The sequence below is a fragment of the Salminus brasiliensis genome, chromosome 21 (assembly GCF_030463535.1).
Source record: "Salminus brasiliensis chromosome 21, fSalBra1.hap2, whole genome shotgun sequence".
Taxonomy (NCBI): Eukaryota; Metazoa; Chordata; class Actinopteri; order Characiformes; family Bryconidae; genus Salminus; species Salminus brasiliensis.
In genome coordinates this window covers 33,740,610-33,757,843 of record NC_132898.1, presented here as the reverse complement: position 1 = coordinate 33,757,843, position 17,234 = coordinate 33,740,610, and the positions used below count along the sequence as shown (strand labels likewise).

The window sequence follows — 17,234 nt, the reverse complement described above, 5'->3', positions numbered from 1 at the left end:
CGGATATAGAGAGCCTTACTGATCCCAAAGAAACCTCCAGAAAAACGTCTCAAACAGCCTGATGTTGCACAAGAAGTCTGGGAGAGCCGAGACGCAGTGGTCAGACAGACCCTCTGCTTCAGAATCCCTCCAGTTAAACACTTCCTAACTTCATTCATACGATAAAAACACACTGATCACATTTTCTGCATTTCATGGCAAAGATTTAAAAGACATCAGTGAAATATTTTTTATTGTTTTTAAAAGTAAACAAAAGGAGGTAGACCTTTTATTTAAGAAAAATCTGACAAATTAGGAAAAGTCCCTTTTCACCTTAATCAGTACAGACAGAACCGAAGGAATTAAAAGCAAACTGATCAAATATCTCCCACAGATCACAGCTCTCCCACAGCATCCTCTAACTCTTAAAAATGATGGATGGGATTTGCTCATTTCACTCAAACCATTATTTTCTTCACGTAATTTCGGACATTCACGTGGAGCTGATGGGAGGTGGCAGAGAAAATCTCTGTAGCCAGAGCTTTGGTCTCCTCTGTTCCGTTCCAAAGGGCTCTGTAGACGGGTAAGGTGTACTTCTGCTTCCCCTGTTGAAAGAAAAGATAAGAAAACTCGAGCAAAGTCCAGGAACTGGACAAAGTTGGACAAATAAGAAACAAAGGAGGACAATCAAGAATACGAGACGAGACAGTGCTGCCTCACCTGCCAGCTGAGGAAACTGCGCACATACTGGTATCCAGGCTTGTGTTGGTTCTTTGCAACAATCTGGGCCCAGCGTAGCCTCAGCTCAGCGTTGTTGGACTTCACAATGTGTGGGTACTGTTCCTCTAGCATCCGGATATTCCCTGATAAACAGCAGGACAGACATATTTGTACAAACATCTACAAACAGATCGAACCGGATGTAACAGATGGAAAGGTGAGGTCACCGTCAGGGAGCGGAGACTTCTCTAGGACCTTATCCAAGAAGTAGACGGTTTGATACGTCTTCCATGACTGTATATCAGTCTTGCTGATGGTAGTAAGGTCTACACTGTCTCTCCCCCACAATTCAGCGAGCTGGTCAGCAGGCTTCATCAGGGTTTGGCCGGCAGAGAGGTCAGGAAGGTACGGAGGCCAACCGGGAACGTTCAGCCAGCTGTCAAACTCCAGACCTAAGGGCGAGTCCACACGAGAACAGAATTACTGCTTTTCTACACTCCACGCTCTCTGAAAGCCAAACTAACAGCCAGTGGCTACGCAGCGTCCTTCCTCATACCTTCAATCTTGTGGACGCTCTTTTTCTTTAAGTCCGGGAAATACTCCAGGAAGAACTCCAGAGTGTCCTCAGCGATCACACTGCAGAACTTGAACTTGTCCACATACGCCTGTGGACGGTAGGTGATATTGGTGTTATGAGGGTCACAGGGGAAGTCCACCAGATTTGAAGGTGTAAATAAAGCAGTTCAGAATGATTCAAGGTGAAAAATCACAAACCACACATCTGAGCAGTTTGAGGAGTAAACATGGTTAGAAATGCTCTGCCCTCCCTCGTCTGTAGGACATATTTACACTACTGTCAAACAAAGCGTGTAATTACAGTAAAGCTCTGGAGCTCAACGCCAAGTGTCGGATTCAGGGTCCTGAAGCCTATCAGAACCGGGCTGTGGAGCAGCTTGTGATCCAGAACCATTTATCCAACATCAGTACCTGACCTCAGTACAGCTCCTGTGTAGTCAAAGCTTTCCCAGAAGAGAAGATGCTGGATGGAACTAATTTCACACCCTGTTAATTTCAGGAGAAGCAGAGGGAGAGCTGAACAGATCAGAACCTTGAGGAAAGCATCAAAGCGGCTCTGGTCTCCTGCAAGGTGGGCCAGGTAGGACACGAAGCAGAATCCTTTCTCATACGGGGTCTCGTTGTACGTGTCATCAGGATCCACACCTAATAAAGACAGGACGCTCACATTCCCACCAAAACACTCATTTAGGTAAAAAGGGAAGAGGAAGAGCCGAGTGCTGAAACCTGCTGACCGGGTTTGATCTTGACTCGCAGTTTGTTGAGAGGATGATCTTCTCCGGTGTTGTTCATGTGTTGTCTAAGCAAAGCTCTACCTGTTGCTGCCTCTAGACAGGTATAGGCCTCACCTGCGAATGAGAGGAACCAGTTTAAGCACATTAGCACCAAACAGTAGAGCACAAAAAGCTGTGATGCGCTGATTTCACTGAGTCTAAGGAGAGTTAATAAGCAGAACGATAGGCACAATAAACCTTATTAAAATGTGTGTATACTGTATGTGTTTACGTTTTCTCACTAATGCACACGTAGGAGGAGGAAACAGCTGCAGTGGCTGCACAGCGCACCACGCAGCATTCGGACAGGACTACAGTAAATGAAAGCCATATCGAGACACAGAAAGCCACAGAAGTAGTGTGTGTGTGTGTGTGTGTGTGTGTGTGTGTGTGTGTGTAGGGGGGGGGTTTGATTAAAAAGTTTAAAAGTTTGTTCTGGAATCGAGTTTCACTGTATTTCATCTCTAATGTTATTTCCTAACTTTATTATCTTTATTATCTTATCTATATAACATTCATCTTCAGAGCGGGGAGTCTGTAAGCAGGCCTTTAACTCTCTCTGCTCCCAGGGGGGCTGCAGCGATGGCTGCCCACCACTCCAGGCACGTGTGCTCACAGTCTGGCTCACAGCTGGACTCAAATTATACAAGGAAAAAAAACACCTGAGGTTTTGTTCAGACAGCGACAACATCAGAGTTTTAGTGGTTACTGAATATTACACAGAGTTCTGATTCTATAATTGCCAGTATCTCCAGATAACGGCTCTGTGATCCAATCTAACCTAGCGTTAGCTAATCTACCCTTCCCTCTTCTCTCCTCTCCGTCTCCCTATTGTCGGTGCGCAGAGACTGGAAGACCGGAGACTAGGGCGTCATCATGTCTCCGGCTCCTGTATCGGTTCAGTCATTTAGCAGGAGTGCCAGCGCTACATAATAAAGAGTAACCCAGTTCTCCAACCACTACAGCCTCCGACGCCCAATAGTGACGATGTGCAACTTATGTAGCTGTGAAAGTGAAGAAATTCAGTCCCACAGAGGTGTCTTAGGGTCATCTCACGGCCATTTTTCTGTTCCGTTAGTAATTATTTACTCTAACCTTTGTGGGCCAAAGCGCTGCAGACGTCTGCCTCAATAAACACAGCTTATTTACATCACCAGCTAATTAGCAAGGCCTCCCTGAAAGGAACTGGGTTCCCCATGTGCTCCAGAAGGACCCCAGTTTGACATGCTGCTGTTAATTACTGAAAGCGCCTGTGCAGACCTGCAGTACACTGAGCTATTCTTCAGAGCTTACCGTACAGCTCCCTGCAGACTCTGCGTTGGGCATACATAGTGAAGCCCTCGTTGAGCCAGAAGTCCCCCCAGTTAGCGTTGGTGACGAGGTTTCCAAACCAGCTGTGGCAGATCTCATGGATGATGACATCAGCAAGAGAGCGGTCCCCCGCGAGCAGGCAAGGCGTGACGAAGGTCAGACAGGGGTTTTCCATCCCTCCGAAGGGGAATGACGGGGGCATGAACAGCACATCATACCTAACCAGGAAAAGCCCACAGTTCTCAGCGTGGATTTAAACATTGAAGCTGACTACAGCAGGTAAACCCAGATACTTTACCTTCCCCAAACATAGGGCCCGAATAGCTTCTCTCCTACTAACAGAAACTGCTCGATCACACCATCATACTCCTTCTTGGCAGCTTCCAGTAAGCATGGCTCAGTCCAAACCCGCGACCTGGAAAACAGATTTTAAGCAAAGTGACCATCTTCAAGTTCTACTATTGACGTACAGAGCCCTACAAGAAACATGCGCAATGACGTCACCAACTAATCGATTACTAAAGACTAGCTGCCAGCCTTCAGACTGACCTCCTGCCTCCAGTTCCTGCCTTTTTACATGGACTCTATCTATCGGCCACTATTATTAGAATTACCACCATTACCCATAATTCCTCTCATTACTCTGACCATCTCTACTCTGATTATATTAGTTATATGATATTATGATGATATCAGCTCATCTGAGCAGTAGATCAGTCTCGGTGGTTTGGTGACTTTTATCAATAATTTATAAATAGTTCTGATCAGAGGAGGATGGGTTTCTTCCTCCAGCTCTGAGGGAGCTCCTGTCCTCTTTCCTGCAGAGCTGTTTTGTGGGAACGTCAGTCTTAAAAAGAGCTATACAAATAAATCTAACTACATGGACAGAGATATTGGGACACCTGCTCATTCTTCTGAAATCAAGGGTATTAAAAGAGTTTCTCCTGCTTCTGTTGGAGTAACTGTCTCTACTGTCCAGAGAAGAAGACTTTCTACTAGATTCTGGAGGAGCAGGATGTTGGATGATGATCACCACTACACCTCATCCCCAATACATCCCAAATGTTCTGGATGGAGCTCCACCATCATCATTCCAGAGAACAGAGCTCTTCCACTGCTCCACAGCTCCTCAATGCTGGGGGGCTTTATACCCCTCTAGCCCACGCCTGGCATTAGGCAGCATGGAGCCAATAGGGTCATGATGATGATCTGCTCCAGAGAGTCCTATTCTATTGGCAGTACTTCTTCTCTACAGGGACTAGACAAGCGGTGTGTGCATTTGCACATCTGTGTCAGAAATGAGTGCAGCTTAAAGTAGCGGAATGCATAATTTATAACAGGTGTCCAAAAACATTTGGACATATAGAGTATGTCGTGTAAACACTGGTATACTGGTCAACCACCACCACAACAGCACCAGACCAGTATACCAATAAACCAGTGCCTGAGTGTAGGTCTTTAGAAAAAAAAACAACACAGCTTGTCTAGTCCCTGTAGAGAGAAACTGCCAATAGAATAGGACCAACAGATCAACATGAACCTATTGGCTCCATGCCAATTTACAGCCGTCAGTCTCAGGAGTTCAGAAATGGCTGGTTTTAATGGAAGGATGGAGAAATTAATGAAAAAATGGGCGAGAGACATGTGCTATCAGTTTAGAGAGAGAGCTGGTAGAGTTTAGTGGGTTGGTGTAGGCTTGTGGGCGGGGCTTATAGGTATGACATCACAATGGCCTGTATATAAGGGCCAGGACTAGAATCACACTGGTCATTCCATCAGTGTCACTGAGAGGAGCACAGCCACGCCATTGTGTTAGCCTACAGGGTTCTATTTAGTGGTGAATGTGGGTACCCTTATTGGTGCTAGAATCACCCCAGAATCAGAATTTTTAAAAGGTTCTTTATAAGAGAATCAAAGAGAAGAACCTTTCAACCAGGCAAAGAACCTGTTCATCATTTAGACAGCCTTTGCCTTTACTTATCCTTAAAGAACCTTCTGTCCTAAGGGTGTTTGGTTCTCATCCCCTAGAAGGATGAGCTTAATCTGCAGGCGCTGGGACAACCTCTTCAGCAATGAGGACAAACAGCTGGAGAGGTGGAGACGGGAGCAGAGGTGGAGAGAGGAGGACAGACTCCAGCAGCTCCAGAAAGAGATACAGGAGGCAGAGAGGGAGCTGAAGAAGAAGGAGAAGGAGCTGAACAGAAAGAAGAAGGAGGAGAGGAGGCTCATCCAGGAGGAGAGGAGGATGAGGCAGCAGGAGAGGGAGAGGCAGAAGGAGCTGGAACTGGTCCGGTGGAGGCTGCGGATGGTCATGGAGCGAGACAGAGAGAGGAGTAAGGAGCTGGAGAGGCTGAAAAAGCTGGAGAGAGAACTTCAGCAGAAGGAGCTGAGAGAGCGGGTTCGTCAGTTGGCCGCTAGAAAGGTAAGACTCACAGCCTTTATCTTTACAACGCGTTCCAAGTTCAGATCAGGACACAGTGATTGATTATTATTATAGATTATCTACTGTTACACACACACACACACACGCTCCGCCCCCCACAGCACTGAGTAATCAGCCGTAAGCTGAAGTAGGCGAGAGCTGAAGGTCACTAACGCTGTTCTTGTGCGTTTCAGGAGGCCCTGTTTCAGTGTGTGAGAGACACTCTGCAGGACACAGCTCGGCCTGATACGACCTCGACCCACCTAGCAGAAGATCAGAGGGTCAAGCTCTCCCTGCGTCTTAAAGCCTCCTTCCGCTCCTTCATGGAGGCGGCGACACCGGCACCACTGGAGAACACCAGGAGGATCCTGGATGATGTTGAGAAAAAGCTGAAGGAGCTCCAGAGGAAATTGACTGAGCTCCAGAACGGAGATACTGGGCCAGTCGAGGTGACGCTGGGACACACAGACACCCAGAAGAAGGAGGAGAACGAGAGAGAGGAAGGTAAGCTGAGCGTTTTGCGAGAGGAGCTGAAAGAGGAGGTAAGAGCTCTGTGGACCAGACAGGTGAACGAGGGCAGAGCAGCTGGACAGGAAGAGCAGGAGAAGCTGGAGGAACTGGAACAGACGTTCAGAAAGATGGAGAGAGAGATGGAGGTGGTGAGGAAGATGGCAGGGAAGAGAGAGACGACCCTGAGAGAAAAAACAGGGAGAAAGAGAAAGGATGGAGAGACAGATGATGGAGAGAGAGAGACAGAAACGACAGAGGGAGGAGGAAGAGAGGCTCAGAGAGACTGAGAGGAAGATGAAGGAGGAGGAAGAGCTGATCTTCAGAAGAGAAGAGGAGACATGGAGAGAGGAGTGGAAGCTCAGATGCTTGGAGATGGACAGAAAGATGGAGGAAGAGAGGAGAGCTGCGAAAGAGAGGATCCAGGAGATGGAGAGACAGATGAGGGAAGAGAGAGAGAGGATGGAGAGAGAGGAGGAGAAACGGAGGGAGGATGAAGAGCTGAAGAAAGTGAGGAGGAAGAGAGAGGAGGAACGGGAAAAGGTGAAGAAGGAGATGGAGGAGAAACGGGAGAAGCTAAAAGAGATGGAGAGAGAACTGGAGGAACAGCGAATGGTGAGAAAGATGGAGGAGAGAAAGAGAGAGATGGAGCGAAAGATGGAGGAGAGAAAGAGAGAGATGGAGCGAAAGATGGAGGAGAGAAAGAGAGAGATGGAGCGAATGATGGAGGAGAGAAAGAGAGAGATGGAGAAAGAGGTGGATGAGAGAAAGGAGACTGAACCAAAAAGGAGAGAGAAGAAAGAAGGTAAGAGAGAGGTGGAGAGAAATGTGGATGAAGAGAGAGAGGTGGAGAGAAGGGAAAGTGAGGAAGAACTGAAAAAGCCAGAAAAAGGGAGAATGGAGAAAAGTGGAGAGACGGAGAGAGAGGTGGAGGTGGAGAAGGAGAGAGACGAGCAGATGGAGGAACGGCAGAGGGACACAGAAAAGCCACAGAGACAGGGAGAAGGTAAGAAGACAGAAGAAAGAGGAGAAGTGGAGGTGGAGAAAGAGGAGGCAGAGATAGATGTGGAGCAGAAGGAGAAAAGGGATCATCAGAAGGAGATGATTGAGAGAGAGGTGGAGGTGGAGAAGATCAGGGAGGCGAGGAAGACCCACATGGAGAAGGAAAAGCAGAGGAAGAAGCAGCTGATGAAGAGGATGTTCGCTCCAGGTGGGGTCATCTTCCGATCCCAGAATGAAGATCGGCGCCGGGGCTTCGGAGGAAAGAGGGGGAACCTGAAGGCCTCATCAAGCAGCCATGAGGAGCAGACTGAGCCTCCAGAGCCAGAGGAACCCCCAAGACCTAGCTGGCCCACTTCTCCAAAAGACGGACCAATGGTCATCTCTTTACAGCCCCTTCACCCTCTCCCAGAGGAGCCTCAGCCTGACCCCTCCTCTGATCCCAGTACAGTGGATGAGGAGAACAGCGCTGTGCTGGAGGAAGCTGTTCCACAGCCTGAGGCCTTCACTGAGCCACCATCAGAAGAACAGGGTCTCAGTGAAGCAGAGGAGCAGACCCCCCACAGCCAGACTGATGCCGCAACACCCTCCGAGACCAGGGACGAGCCCAACCCCAGCGAGAAGAGGGGTGTTGTCCACTGGATCAACAACAAACTGAAGGAGAAATATGAGAGGTCCATGGAGAAGAGCATCAGGAGGGAGGAGGAGCACGGCCACAAGCTTTGTTTAGTCAGTAAGTGCTGTTTTTTAAAAGTTAGCTATAATAATAATAATAATAATAATTTAATAGCAATATTAGCAATAATAATAATAATAGCAGAATTAGAAGATTATTAGTGGAGAATCCAGGTTCTAAATCCGTCCCAGGATTTAGTTAATACTGCTTGGGCAGCTCTGCTGCAGCTCAGCTAAAAGAGAACTGAGCTCCTGTTTAACCCCCAAGATATTCTTATCTATATTGTGTGTATATAGTGTAAATTATTTATTTATCTACATTTTTGTAACTGCGTGTCCTGCTATCCCTTTCTGCTGTTACACTGTGAATTTCCCCACTGCGGGACTAATAAAGGATTATCTTATCTTATCTTATCTTATCTTATCAACTCTTGTCCTCCAAACAGGGTTAGCCGAGGCAGACAAGCTCGTCCCTATCTCCGAGTGCGAGCAGGAGAAGAGGAGAAAGCTGCAGAAGAAGGAGGAGAGGAGGCAAGCCCTGGAGAACAGATGGAGGAACTGGACGGAGAAAAGGGCTGCGAAGAGAGCAGAAGAGAAACGAGGGAAGGAGGAGGAGGGCGAGTCCAGGGGAACTGGGGAACAGGCCAAACCCAGAAAAGAGAAGAGGGGCGTCCTCAGCTGGATCAGCGCTAAATACATTTAGAAGGAGAAGAAGGAGAGGTGAGGGGCCCTGCAGCTCTGCTCGGTCTCACGCTGAGGCCCCTGACAGACCCCTTGTGTAAGTATAAAGACCCTGAGGGCCTCACCCTTTAATATCAGGGTTCCCCCAAACGGCAGTGCAGCAGAATTCAAGAGAGACAGAGAGAAGAGAGATAGAAGATAGGTGGAGAGAAAGGTGGAGGAAGAGAGAGAGAGCGGTTTGGGAAGAGAGAAAGAAGAGAAGGGTGGAGGAAGAGGGAAAAGAAGGGTGGAGATAGAGAGAAGAAAGGTGGAGGAAGAGAGAGAGAAGATAGGTGGAGAGAAAGGTGGAGGAAAAGAGAAAAGAAAGGTGGGAACAGAAAGTCTGTCTGTCTTTTGATCCATTAATGAAGGAATGTACATCAGTGTCAGATTCTGTCTGATTACCCGAACCGTAACCGAACCGAACACACTCCTGACCTTACCGACCTTAGCTTACCCTCCGTCCAAACGGAGCGAGACAGAACGGCCTAGAAAACACCCGCCGCTCCACCTGAGACAGAGCGGCGCCGCCTACATGTAAAAATGACGAGGCAGTAAAAGATTGTGCTCGTACACCCGCCCCCGCAAACCCCTCCCCATAACAGTCACACATATAGCCCCGCCCCCGCAAACCCCTCCCCATAACAGTCACACATATAGCCCCGCCCCCGCAAACCCCTCCCCATAACATTGACGCATATAGCCCCGCCCCCGCAAACCCCTCCCCATAACATGCCACCCCTGCCCCATACACCCGCCCCCGCAACATCCACACCTCCACCCCTGCCCCATACACCCGCCCCCGCAACATCCACACCTCCACCCCTGCCCCATACACCCGCCCCCGCAACATCCACGCCTCAACCCTCCCAAAACATCCGCACCTCCACCCCTGCCCCATAACATCTGCCTATACACTCCCCCCAAAACATCCACACCTCCACCCCCGCCCCATATGCACATCCTCAGGGTTCTTGAGGAAGATGATCTGTTAATAAATGTATCCAGTGTGATGCTGATGCTGTCTGGTCTGGTTTATTTTTTGTTGCAATGGTTAACACTAAATGATGAGCTGGTCAGCCCACGTTCTGGTGGGTTTTACTTCTACACTGCTGTTTATTCTTCTCTGAGTCCAGTGAGAACACTTGGTCTAATCATATCCCACTGAACAGTCCTCAGCAGCAACACTTCATCTATAACAGCAATAAAGCAAAACCTCAGCGCACCATATCACTCACCGTGGGCCCACCTCAGCAGAAACCAAGTCCCCGACAGCCAGTGCCACCAGGTAGGCAGGTATAGGCTGCTCCATGCTGAAGAGGAAGGTGTTATCTGCTTTCCTGTGCTCCCACTTGGTGGCACTCATAACTGCTGTGAAGCCCTCGGGCACCTGATCAGGGCAGAGTACAGCAATAAACACCAACCGCCCACAGACCCCACAGTGCTTCAGCTGTCCTCCCACAAGCCTCCTCTTCTTCTATTCTGGGCTTTTTCTAAAAGCCATCATGAAATTTCATACACTCATAAGACAGTCCTCCTGGAAGCTCCTGTAGCTCATCCTGAATCTACTCGGGGGAAAAAGTTCAGTCTCAGTTTAGAAGCACTTTTAGTTTCTTATGATTTACGTCATTCCAAACACATTCAGTGATGTTGGAGTCTGGACTCTGGGGTGGTCAGTACAGGAGTAAGGCCTGATTTTCTCCTGTGCTGTTTATTGAGACAGACTGCTGTGAATGGTGCTCGCGTGTCTATCTGCGGCTATAAACCCGTCCTGAGCTTAACCTTCGTCTTCCAGTGCTGACTGGGTTGCGTTTTTATAACCCTGACTCAAAAATACAGGAACACCAGAACATGCCAGAGTATGGAAGATCTCCTCCAGCTTAAAGATAACCAATCTCTGCTGATAATGTCTCAAGATAACCTCACCTTCACCGCAGCAGAATAGGTGCTCTTTACTGCTGGGGTGTCAAAGCACGGAAAGAAGGAGCGGTTGAGCACAGCCTGGCCTTGGGTAAAGACGTATGGCTTGCGCTTTCCTGCAGTCTGCTCCTGGTCCAGCCAGCACACCTAGGAGAACATACAGTACATGCACGGAGTGAGCCGGGTCCGTTACCTGCACTGCAGCCGAGAAACTGCTCTTTGTCATAGGAGTGTGGAAGCCAGGGAACAGGCTCCGGTTCAGCACGGGGAAACCAGACGTGTACAGGAACGGCAGGTTCCTCTCAGCTGTCTGCTCAGGATCCAGCCATGATATCTATGAAGATACCCCCCGAGTAAGGGTGTAGACTGAGTTGCCAGTTCCGTATTCAGGACACTTACCTTTATTATGCTCAATGGCCATTTTATCAGAAACACTTGTCTTATAGGTCAACGTAGTTACAGACTCTAGCAAATCTGTTGCTGCAGTTTAACATAAACACAAACACACAAACAAACACAAACACATAAACACACAAACACATAAACACCTAAACACACAAACAAACACAAACACACAAACAAACACAAACACATAAACACACAAACACATAAACACCTAAACACACAAACAAACACAAACACACAAACAAACACAAACACAAAAACACACAAACACATAAACACCTAAACACACAAACACCTAAACACACAAACAAACACATAAACACACAAACAAATACAAACACATAAACAAACACAAACACATAAACACACAAACACATAAACACCTAAACACACAAACAAACACAAACACACAAACAAACACAAACACACAAACAAACACAAACACAAAAACACACAAACACATAAACACACAAACACATAAACACCTAAACACCTAAACACACAAACACCTAAACACACAAACACCTAAACACACAAACAAACACATAAACACACAAACAAATACAAACACATAAACACAAACACACATAAACACAAACACACAAACAAACACAAACACATAAACACACAAACACATAAACACCTAAACACACAAACAAACACAAACACACAAACAAACACAAACACACAAACACATAAACACACAAACACACAAACACATAAACACACAAACACATAAACACACAAACACACAAACACACAAACACCTAAACACCTAAACAAACACACAAACACATAAACACACAAACACCTAAACACCTAAACACACAAACACCTAAACACACAAACAAACACATAAACACACAAACAAATACAAACACATAAACACAAACACACATAAACACAAACACACAAACAAACACAAACACATAAACACACAAACACATAAACACCTAAACACACAAACAAACACAAACACATAAACACACAAACACATAAACACACAAACAAACACCTAAACACCCAAACACAAACACCTAAACACACAAACAAACACAAACACACAAACAAACACAAACACATAAACACACAAACACAAACACCTAAACACACAAACAAACACATAAACACACAAACACATAAACACACAAACACATAAACACACAAACAAACACCTAAACACCCAAACACATAAACACCTAAACACACAAACAAACACAAACACACAAACAAACACAAACACACAAACACATAAACACACAAACACATAAACACCTAAACACACAAACAAACACATAAACACACAAACACATAAACACATAAACACACAAACACATAAACACCTAAACACCTAAACACACAAACACATAAACACCTAAACACACAAACAAACACATAAACACACAAACAAACACAAACACAAAAACACAAACAAACACAAACACATAAACAAACACAAACACACAAACAAACAAACACAAACACATAAACAAACACATGAACACACAAACACAAATATAAACACATAAACACACAAACAAACACACAAACACATGAACACATAAACACACACATCTGCTCTGGGTCCACAGCCTTGCTTCTCAATGAAAGACTGAAAAGGGGAAACTGGGTAAAGACAGCATACAGCTATATGCAAAAGTTTGGGCACCCTTGGTAAAATGACACGTGTGTTTTTTGTTTTTTTGGAAAGTAGGAAACGGAGCTTTAGGCCGATCCTAACGCTAACGCTAACGCTAACAGATCCACCCCATGATTCACAGTTGGCAAAGGCTTCTTTTAATGAGCTGCTTGGCCATAAAACCTTTGCTGACTGTGTCCAAAACCCTCTATAGTGACGACTCCAGTCCAGCTGCTGTGCAGCGACTTCAAGCGGTCAGTACGGTTTCCTTCCTCTGACTCTCCTGTGAGGATCAGGAAGATCTCCGCTGGATCTCCAGAGTTCCACTGAGCTCCATGTTCTGAGAGCGTTCCACGCTGGAGAAATCTTCTCCCCGCCTTTTCCTGCCTTGTGTGCCTGGGCTACTTTCACTTTCTGATCTCAGAGGCGATGGCTGACCAGCGTCAGAGTCAGCTGACTGTTCCTAATCACAGACCTGTCTCAGGCCTGACCACTCATGAAGATCTGGGGTCAGGGTGGGCTGCAACACTCTGGATGTCTAAACTTTTGCACAGGCTTCACGCAGGATTTAGATGATTTGGTCACTTTGGAAATCCTCGACACTCGGAGGAACTGTGCTTCAGGATCTGAGAGAGGTCCTGTTTAGACTCCTGACCAAACAAACAAACAAACAAACAACAAACAAACAACGGCAGCATGTGATATTTTGCCAGGGGTTCCCAAACTGTCACACCCAAGTACAGATATGAAGACCAACCAACAGTGGCCCTGTGGTCAAGACTGACCACTGAAGAAGGACTAGGAGATCAATTAGCAAGTTAAGTAGGTGTTTCTAATAAAGTGGCCAGTGACTGGCTTTGAGGAACGTGTCGAGCTGAATGAACCTGTAGGACTGCTGATCCCAGCGGAATCTGCTGACCAGTGAGAAATCCTCCCCAACAGAAACCACAGGCTACAGACTGACCCCGCATCGGGGCACTACACAGGGGCACTAAGGGAGGCGCGTGCTTGCTTACCCCGGGTCCCTCGTGAGCTGCATACTGGATGGAAAGCTGGAATCTGTCCCCTGATTCCCAAAAGCAGGGGAACTTCACCACCAGCGTGGAGCCGTAGCTGCTGAACCCCCGAGTGAGGAACTCGGCCGTGGTCCACTCCTGGCCATCGCGGCTGAAGGACACATGGTGAAGGTCCAGAGTGGGATGGACGTCTAGGTGCAGCTCACTGGGAGAGCCCTGGACGCACTGGACCCGCAGCGACTCGGTCCCGGATAAGCACCTCTCCTCAAAATCCACCTTCAGCTCCAGGTGGAGGTGCTCGATTCTGAACCGGCGGAAACTGGACGCCGTGGCGACGTCCTCTGCCCTGTCCGAGCGCAGAGCCGGGCTGCTCTCCATCGTGGCTGAGGGGGTGTCGGTCATGTGTCGGTCTGAAGGCTCGGGCTCTGAGCAGGGTTGCCAGGTGTGTGTCACTATTCCCCTACCGGCCAAAGGTCCCTCCATCACGGGTTCAGCTCCTCCAGCGCGGCTCCTGCTGGGCGGTTCCGGTCCAGGGATTTACTGCAACTGCGCGCCCAGCCCCCCCGCAGCCCCCCCGCCCTGCCGGTCTGAGCAAAGACCCGGGGCGGACCCCCACTTTCTGGACCGGAACTGCCCCACTCTCTGAGGTAAAAGCAGGTAGAAGCAGGTAAAGAGGTCCGAATCCGGCCCGTTTGGTCAGGTGTGATGTTTGTGGACGGCAGAAACTCTAAATCTGACCAGTTCTGATCCGGTTTGGGTCGCTTTCATATGTGGGATCAGAACCCGGCTCGGAATTCAGGACACTTTTACGTCAATCCAGGAGAGGGCGGTGCTGAGGTTCTGGTTCTGTCTCTGTCCGGACTAAACTGAAGACCCATATCAGAACCCACAGGAGCTTCAGAGGAAGCCTAAACAGAGCTCCTGTGACCCAAACAGCTGCAAAACGGGTCAGTTCCAAAACCACAGAACTCCCACTGTCCCCTCATTAACATAAATTCATATAAATATTAAACTTTAGTGAATTAATTCAGTGGGTTTATTTTAGGGCGAAATGGGAGTGTAAAACAGGGTCTGGGATTTTCTGACCAAAACAAATAATACACCGTGTTTACAGAAACTACTGAACAATTTACAATCCTGAATTATTATTATTATTATTATTATTATTATTAATGTTCTATAATAAAAATAAAACAGTCCAGGCTTTAACATCTGTGTGACTGAGTGAGGGCTAAACTGTGTTGGGTTGAATATGCAGATTTATGCAGATATATGTAAATATACTGGGTTTTAAATAAACTATGAACTGAAGATGCATGATTTTAAACGACTGAATTAAAAGCTGTAAAACTTCAGATGTTCTTAATAAAGAATCTTTAATTTCTTAAATATAATAATAATATAAATATAATACTATAATAATAATATAAATATAATAATAATATAAATATAATACTATAATAATAATATAAATATAATAATAATATAATAATATAAATATGATAATAATATAAATATAATACTATAATAATTCAAGGATTCAAGGATTCAAGGAGACTTTATTGTCATTCGCATCACATGTGGTACATGGGGTGGAACGAAATTGTGGTACCCAAGGACCCAGTTTTACCCAGACAGCAGTACTTAAATAAATAAAATATACATAAATATATAAAAATATATGTAAAAATGAAAATAAAATGAAAATATGAAAATAAAAAATGAAAATAAAAATGAAAATAAAAATGAAAATAAAATAGAGATTTATAATAATAATATAAATATAATACTATAATACTAATATAAATATAATAATATAATAATAATATAAATATAATAATAATATAAATATAATAATATAATAATAATATAAATATAATAATATAATAATAATATAAATATATATATAATATAATCCAGTAGTTCCGGTCTACCCGCGGTCAGCAGAGGCTGGTTGGAGTGTTGCAGTAATTACAGTCCGATCACACTGCAGAGCTTTAATAGCCCTCTGATCTGAGCACTGTGTACAGAACCGCGGGTCCAGCACGCAGTCCGCGGGTCCAGCACGCAGTCCGCGGGGCAGCAGGACCTTCAGGGCGCGTGAGTGAGCTCACTGAGGGGTTTCTCGCAATATGGCAACACGCCTCTGCGGGCGCGCGCGTGTGTGAGGGAACGGGTTCTGTGCGCGCGATCTGATCTGTGCAGCATCCGGATCGCAGTTCTGCGGCTTCCGCAGCGGGTAAGCTGCAGAAACGCAGCGCAGTGCTGAGCGTCACGAAAGCGCGACAACGGACCAATGAGATTACAGGAGACAGTCGCGTGCTTCGCGCTGGCGAGCCTCTGAGCGTGCGCAGATCAAAGCAGCTGCACAGACTTTAACCCGCGCGTGCCTAAAACTAGATTTAGTGAATGAATCCGTGTTCCGATCGATCTGATCTGATCTGATCTGATCTGATCCTATCAGTGCTTTTATTCACAGTAGAAACTGGGCTTCTCTTATACTGGTCATCATTTAATATATTAAAACCACTAATATTATAAATAAAATTATACTTTTCACTTTTCAGCCACGTGATCAGATGTTCTTTGCTCAGATTGGGGCTCAAACTTATTAAAACACATTAAACAAATATCAGTAAAGTCCCGTGAACTGCTGTACAGTAATGCACCCTGCTGAAAAACACTGGAGCTCAAGCTGGTTGACCTGCCAAGCTCTTCACCAGTACAGGGTGTCGCTTAACGTTTGAGTTAAGCTGGTCCACCAGCATCACCAGCGTCACCATGCTGGTCCACCAGCATCACCAGCATCACCATGCTGGTCCACCAGCATCACCAGCGTCACCATGCTGGTCCACCAGCATCACCAGCATCACCATGCTGGTCCACCAGCATCACCAGCGTCACCATGCTGGTCCACCAGCATCACCAGCGTCACCATGCTGGTCCATCAGCATCACCAGCGTCACCAAAATCACCAAAATCAAATGCAGAATACCGAGACCAGCAACCAACAGAAGCTGGATTTTTCAGCAGAGCAGAACATTATTCACTACATGAGTGGATCAGTATTACCTATAATACCAGTATATATAATATAATATCAGTATATATATTATATAATACCAGTATATATATTATATCAGTATATATTATATAATACCAGTATACATAATATAATATCAGTATATATATTATATCAGTATATATTATATAATACCAGTATATATAATATAATATCAGTATACATAATATAATACCAGTATATATAATATAATATCAGTATGTATAATATAATACCAGTATACATAATATGATATCAGTATATATTATATAATACCAGTATATATAATATAATATCAGTATACATAATATAATACCAGTATATATATTATATCAGTATATATTATATAATACCAGTATATATAATATAATATCAGTATACATAATATAATACCAGTATATATAATATAATATCAGTATGTATAATATAATACCAGTATATATAATATAATACCAGTATATATAATACCAGTATACATAATAGAATATCAGTATACATAATATAATATCAG

The 17,234-nt window shown here is 45.5% G+C and overlaps 2 protein-coding genes across 3 annotated transcripts; one reads left to right on the top strand and one right to left on the bottom strand.

Moving 5' to 3' along the window:
• Positions 1-224: 224 nt before the first annotated feature.
• rnpep (arginyl aminopeptidase (aminopeptidase B)) lies at positions 225-14,182 on the bottom strand. 2 transcript variants are annotated; one of them, XM_072666200.1, is made up of 11 exons: positions 13,663-14,182; positions 10,796-10,936; positions 9,921-10,072; positions 3,658-3,774; positions 3,342-3,577; positions 2,010-2,123; positions 1,808-1,920; positions 1,256-1,364; positions 927-1,151; positions 700-842; positions 225-584 (listed from the first exon to the last, which is right to left on the bottom strand). In XM_072666200.1, the coding sequence occupies exons 1-11, from the start codon at positions 14,143-14,145 to the stop codon at positions 438-440; spliced, it is 1,980 nt and encodes a 659-aa protein (XP_072522301.1). In that variant the 5' UTR covers positions 14,146-14,182; the 3' UTR covers positions 225-437. The 2 variants fall into 2 exon arrangements, with proteins under 2 accessions (XP_072522301.1, XP_072522300.1); XM_072666199.1 differs by lacking the exon at positions 10,796-10,936 and adding an exon at positions 10,609-10,749.
• LOC140543381 (uncharacterized) lies at positions 5,392-8,665 on the top strand. The gene is made up of 4 exons (XM_072666507.1): positions 5,392-5,781; positions 5,976-6,440; positions 6,526-8,020; positions 8,409-8,665. The coding sequence occupies exons 1-4, from the start codon at positions 5,392-5,394 to the stop codon at positions 8,663-8,665; spliced, it is 2,607 nt and encodes an 868-aa protein (XP_072522608.1).
• Positions 14,183-17,234: the final 3,052 nt, after the last annotated feature.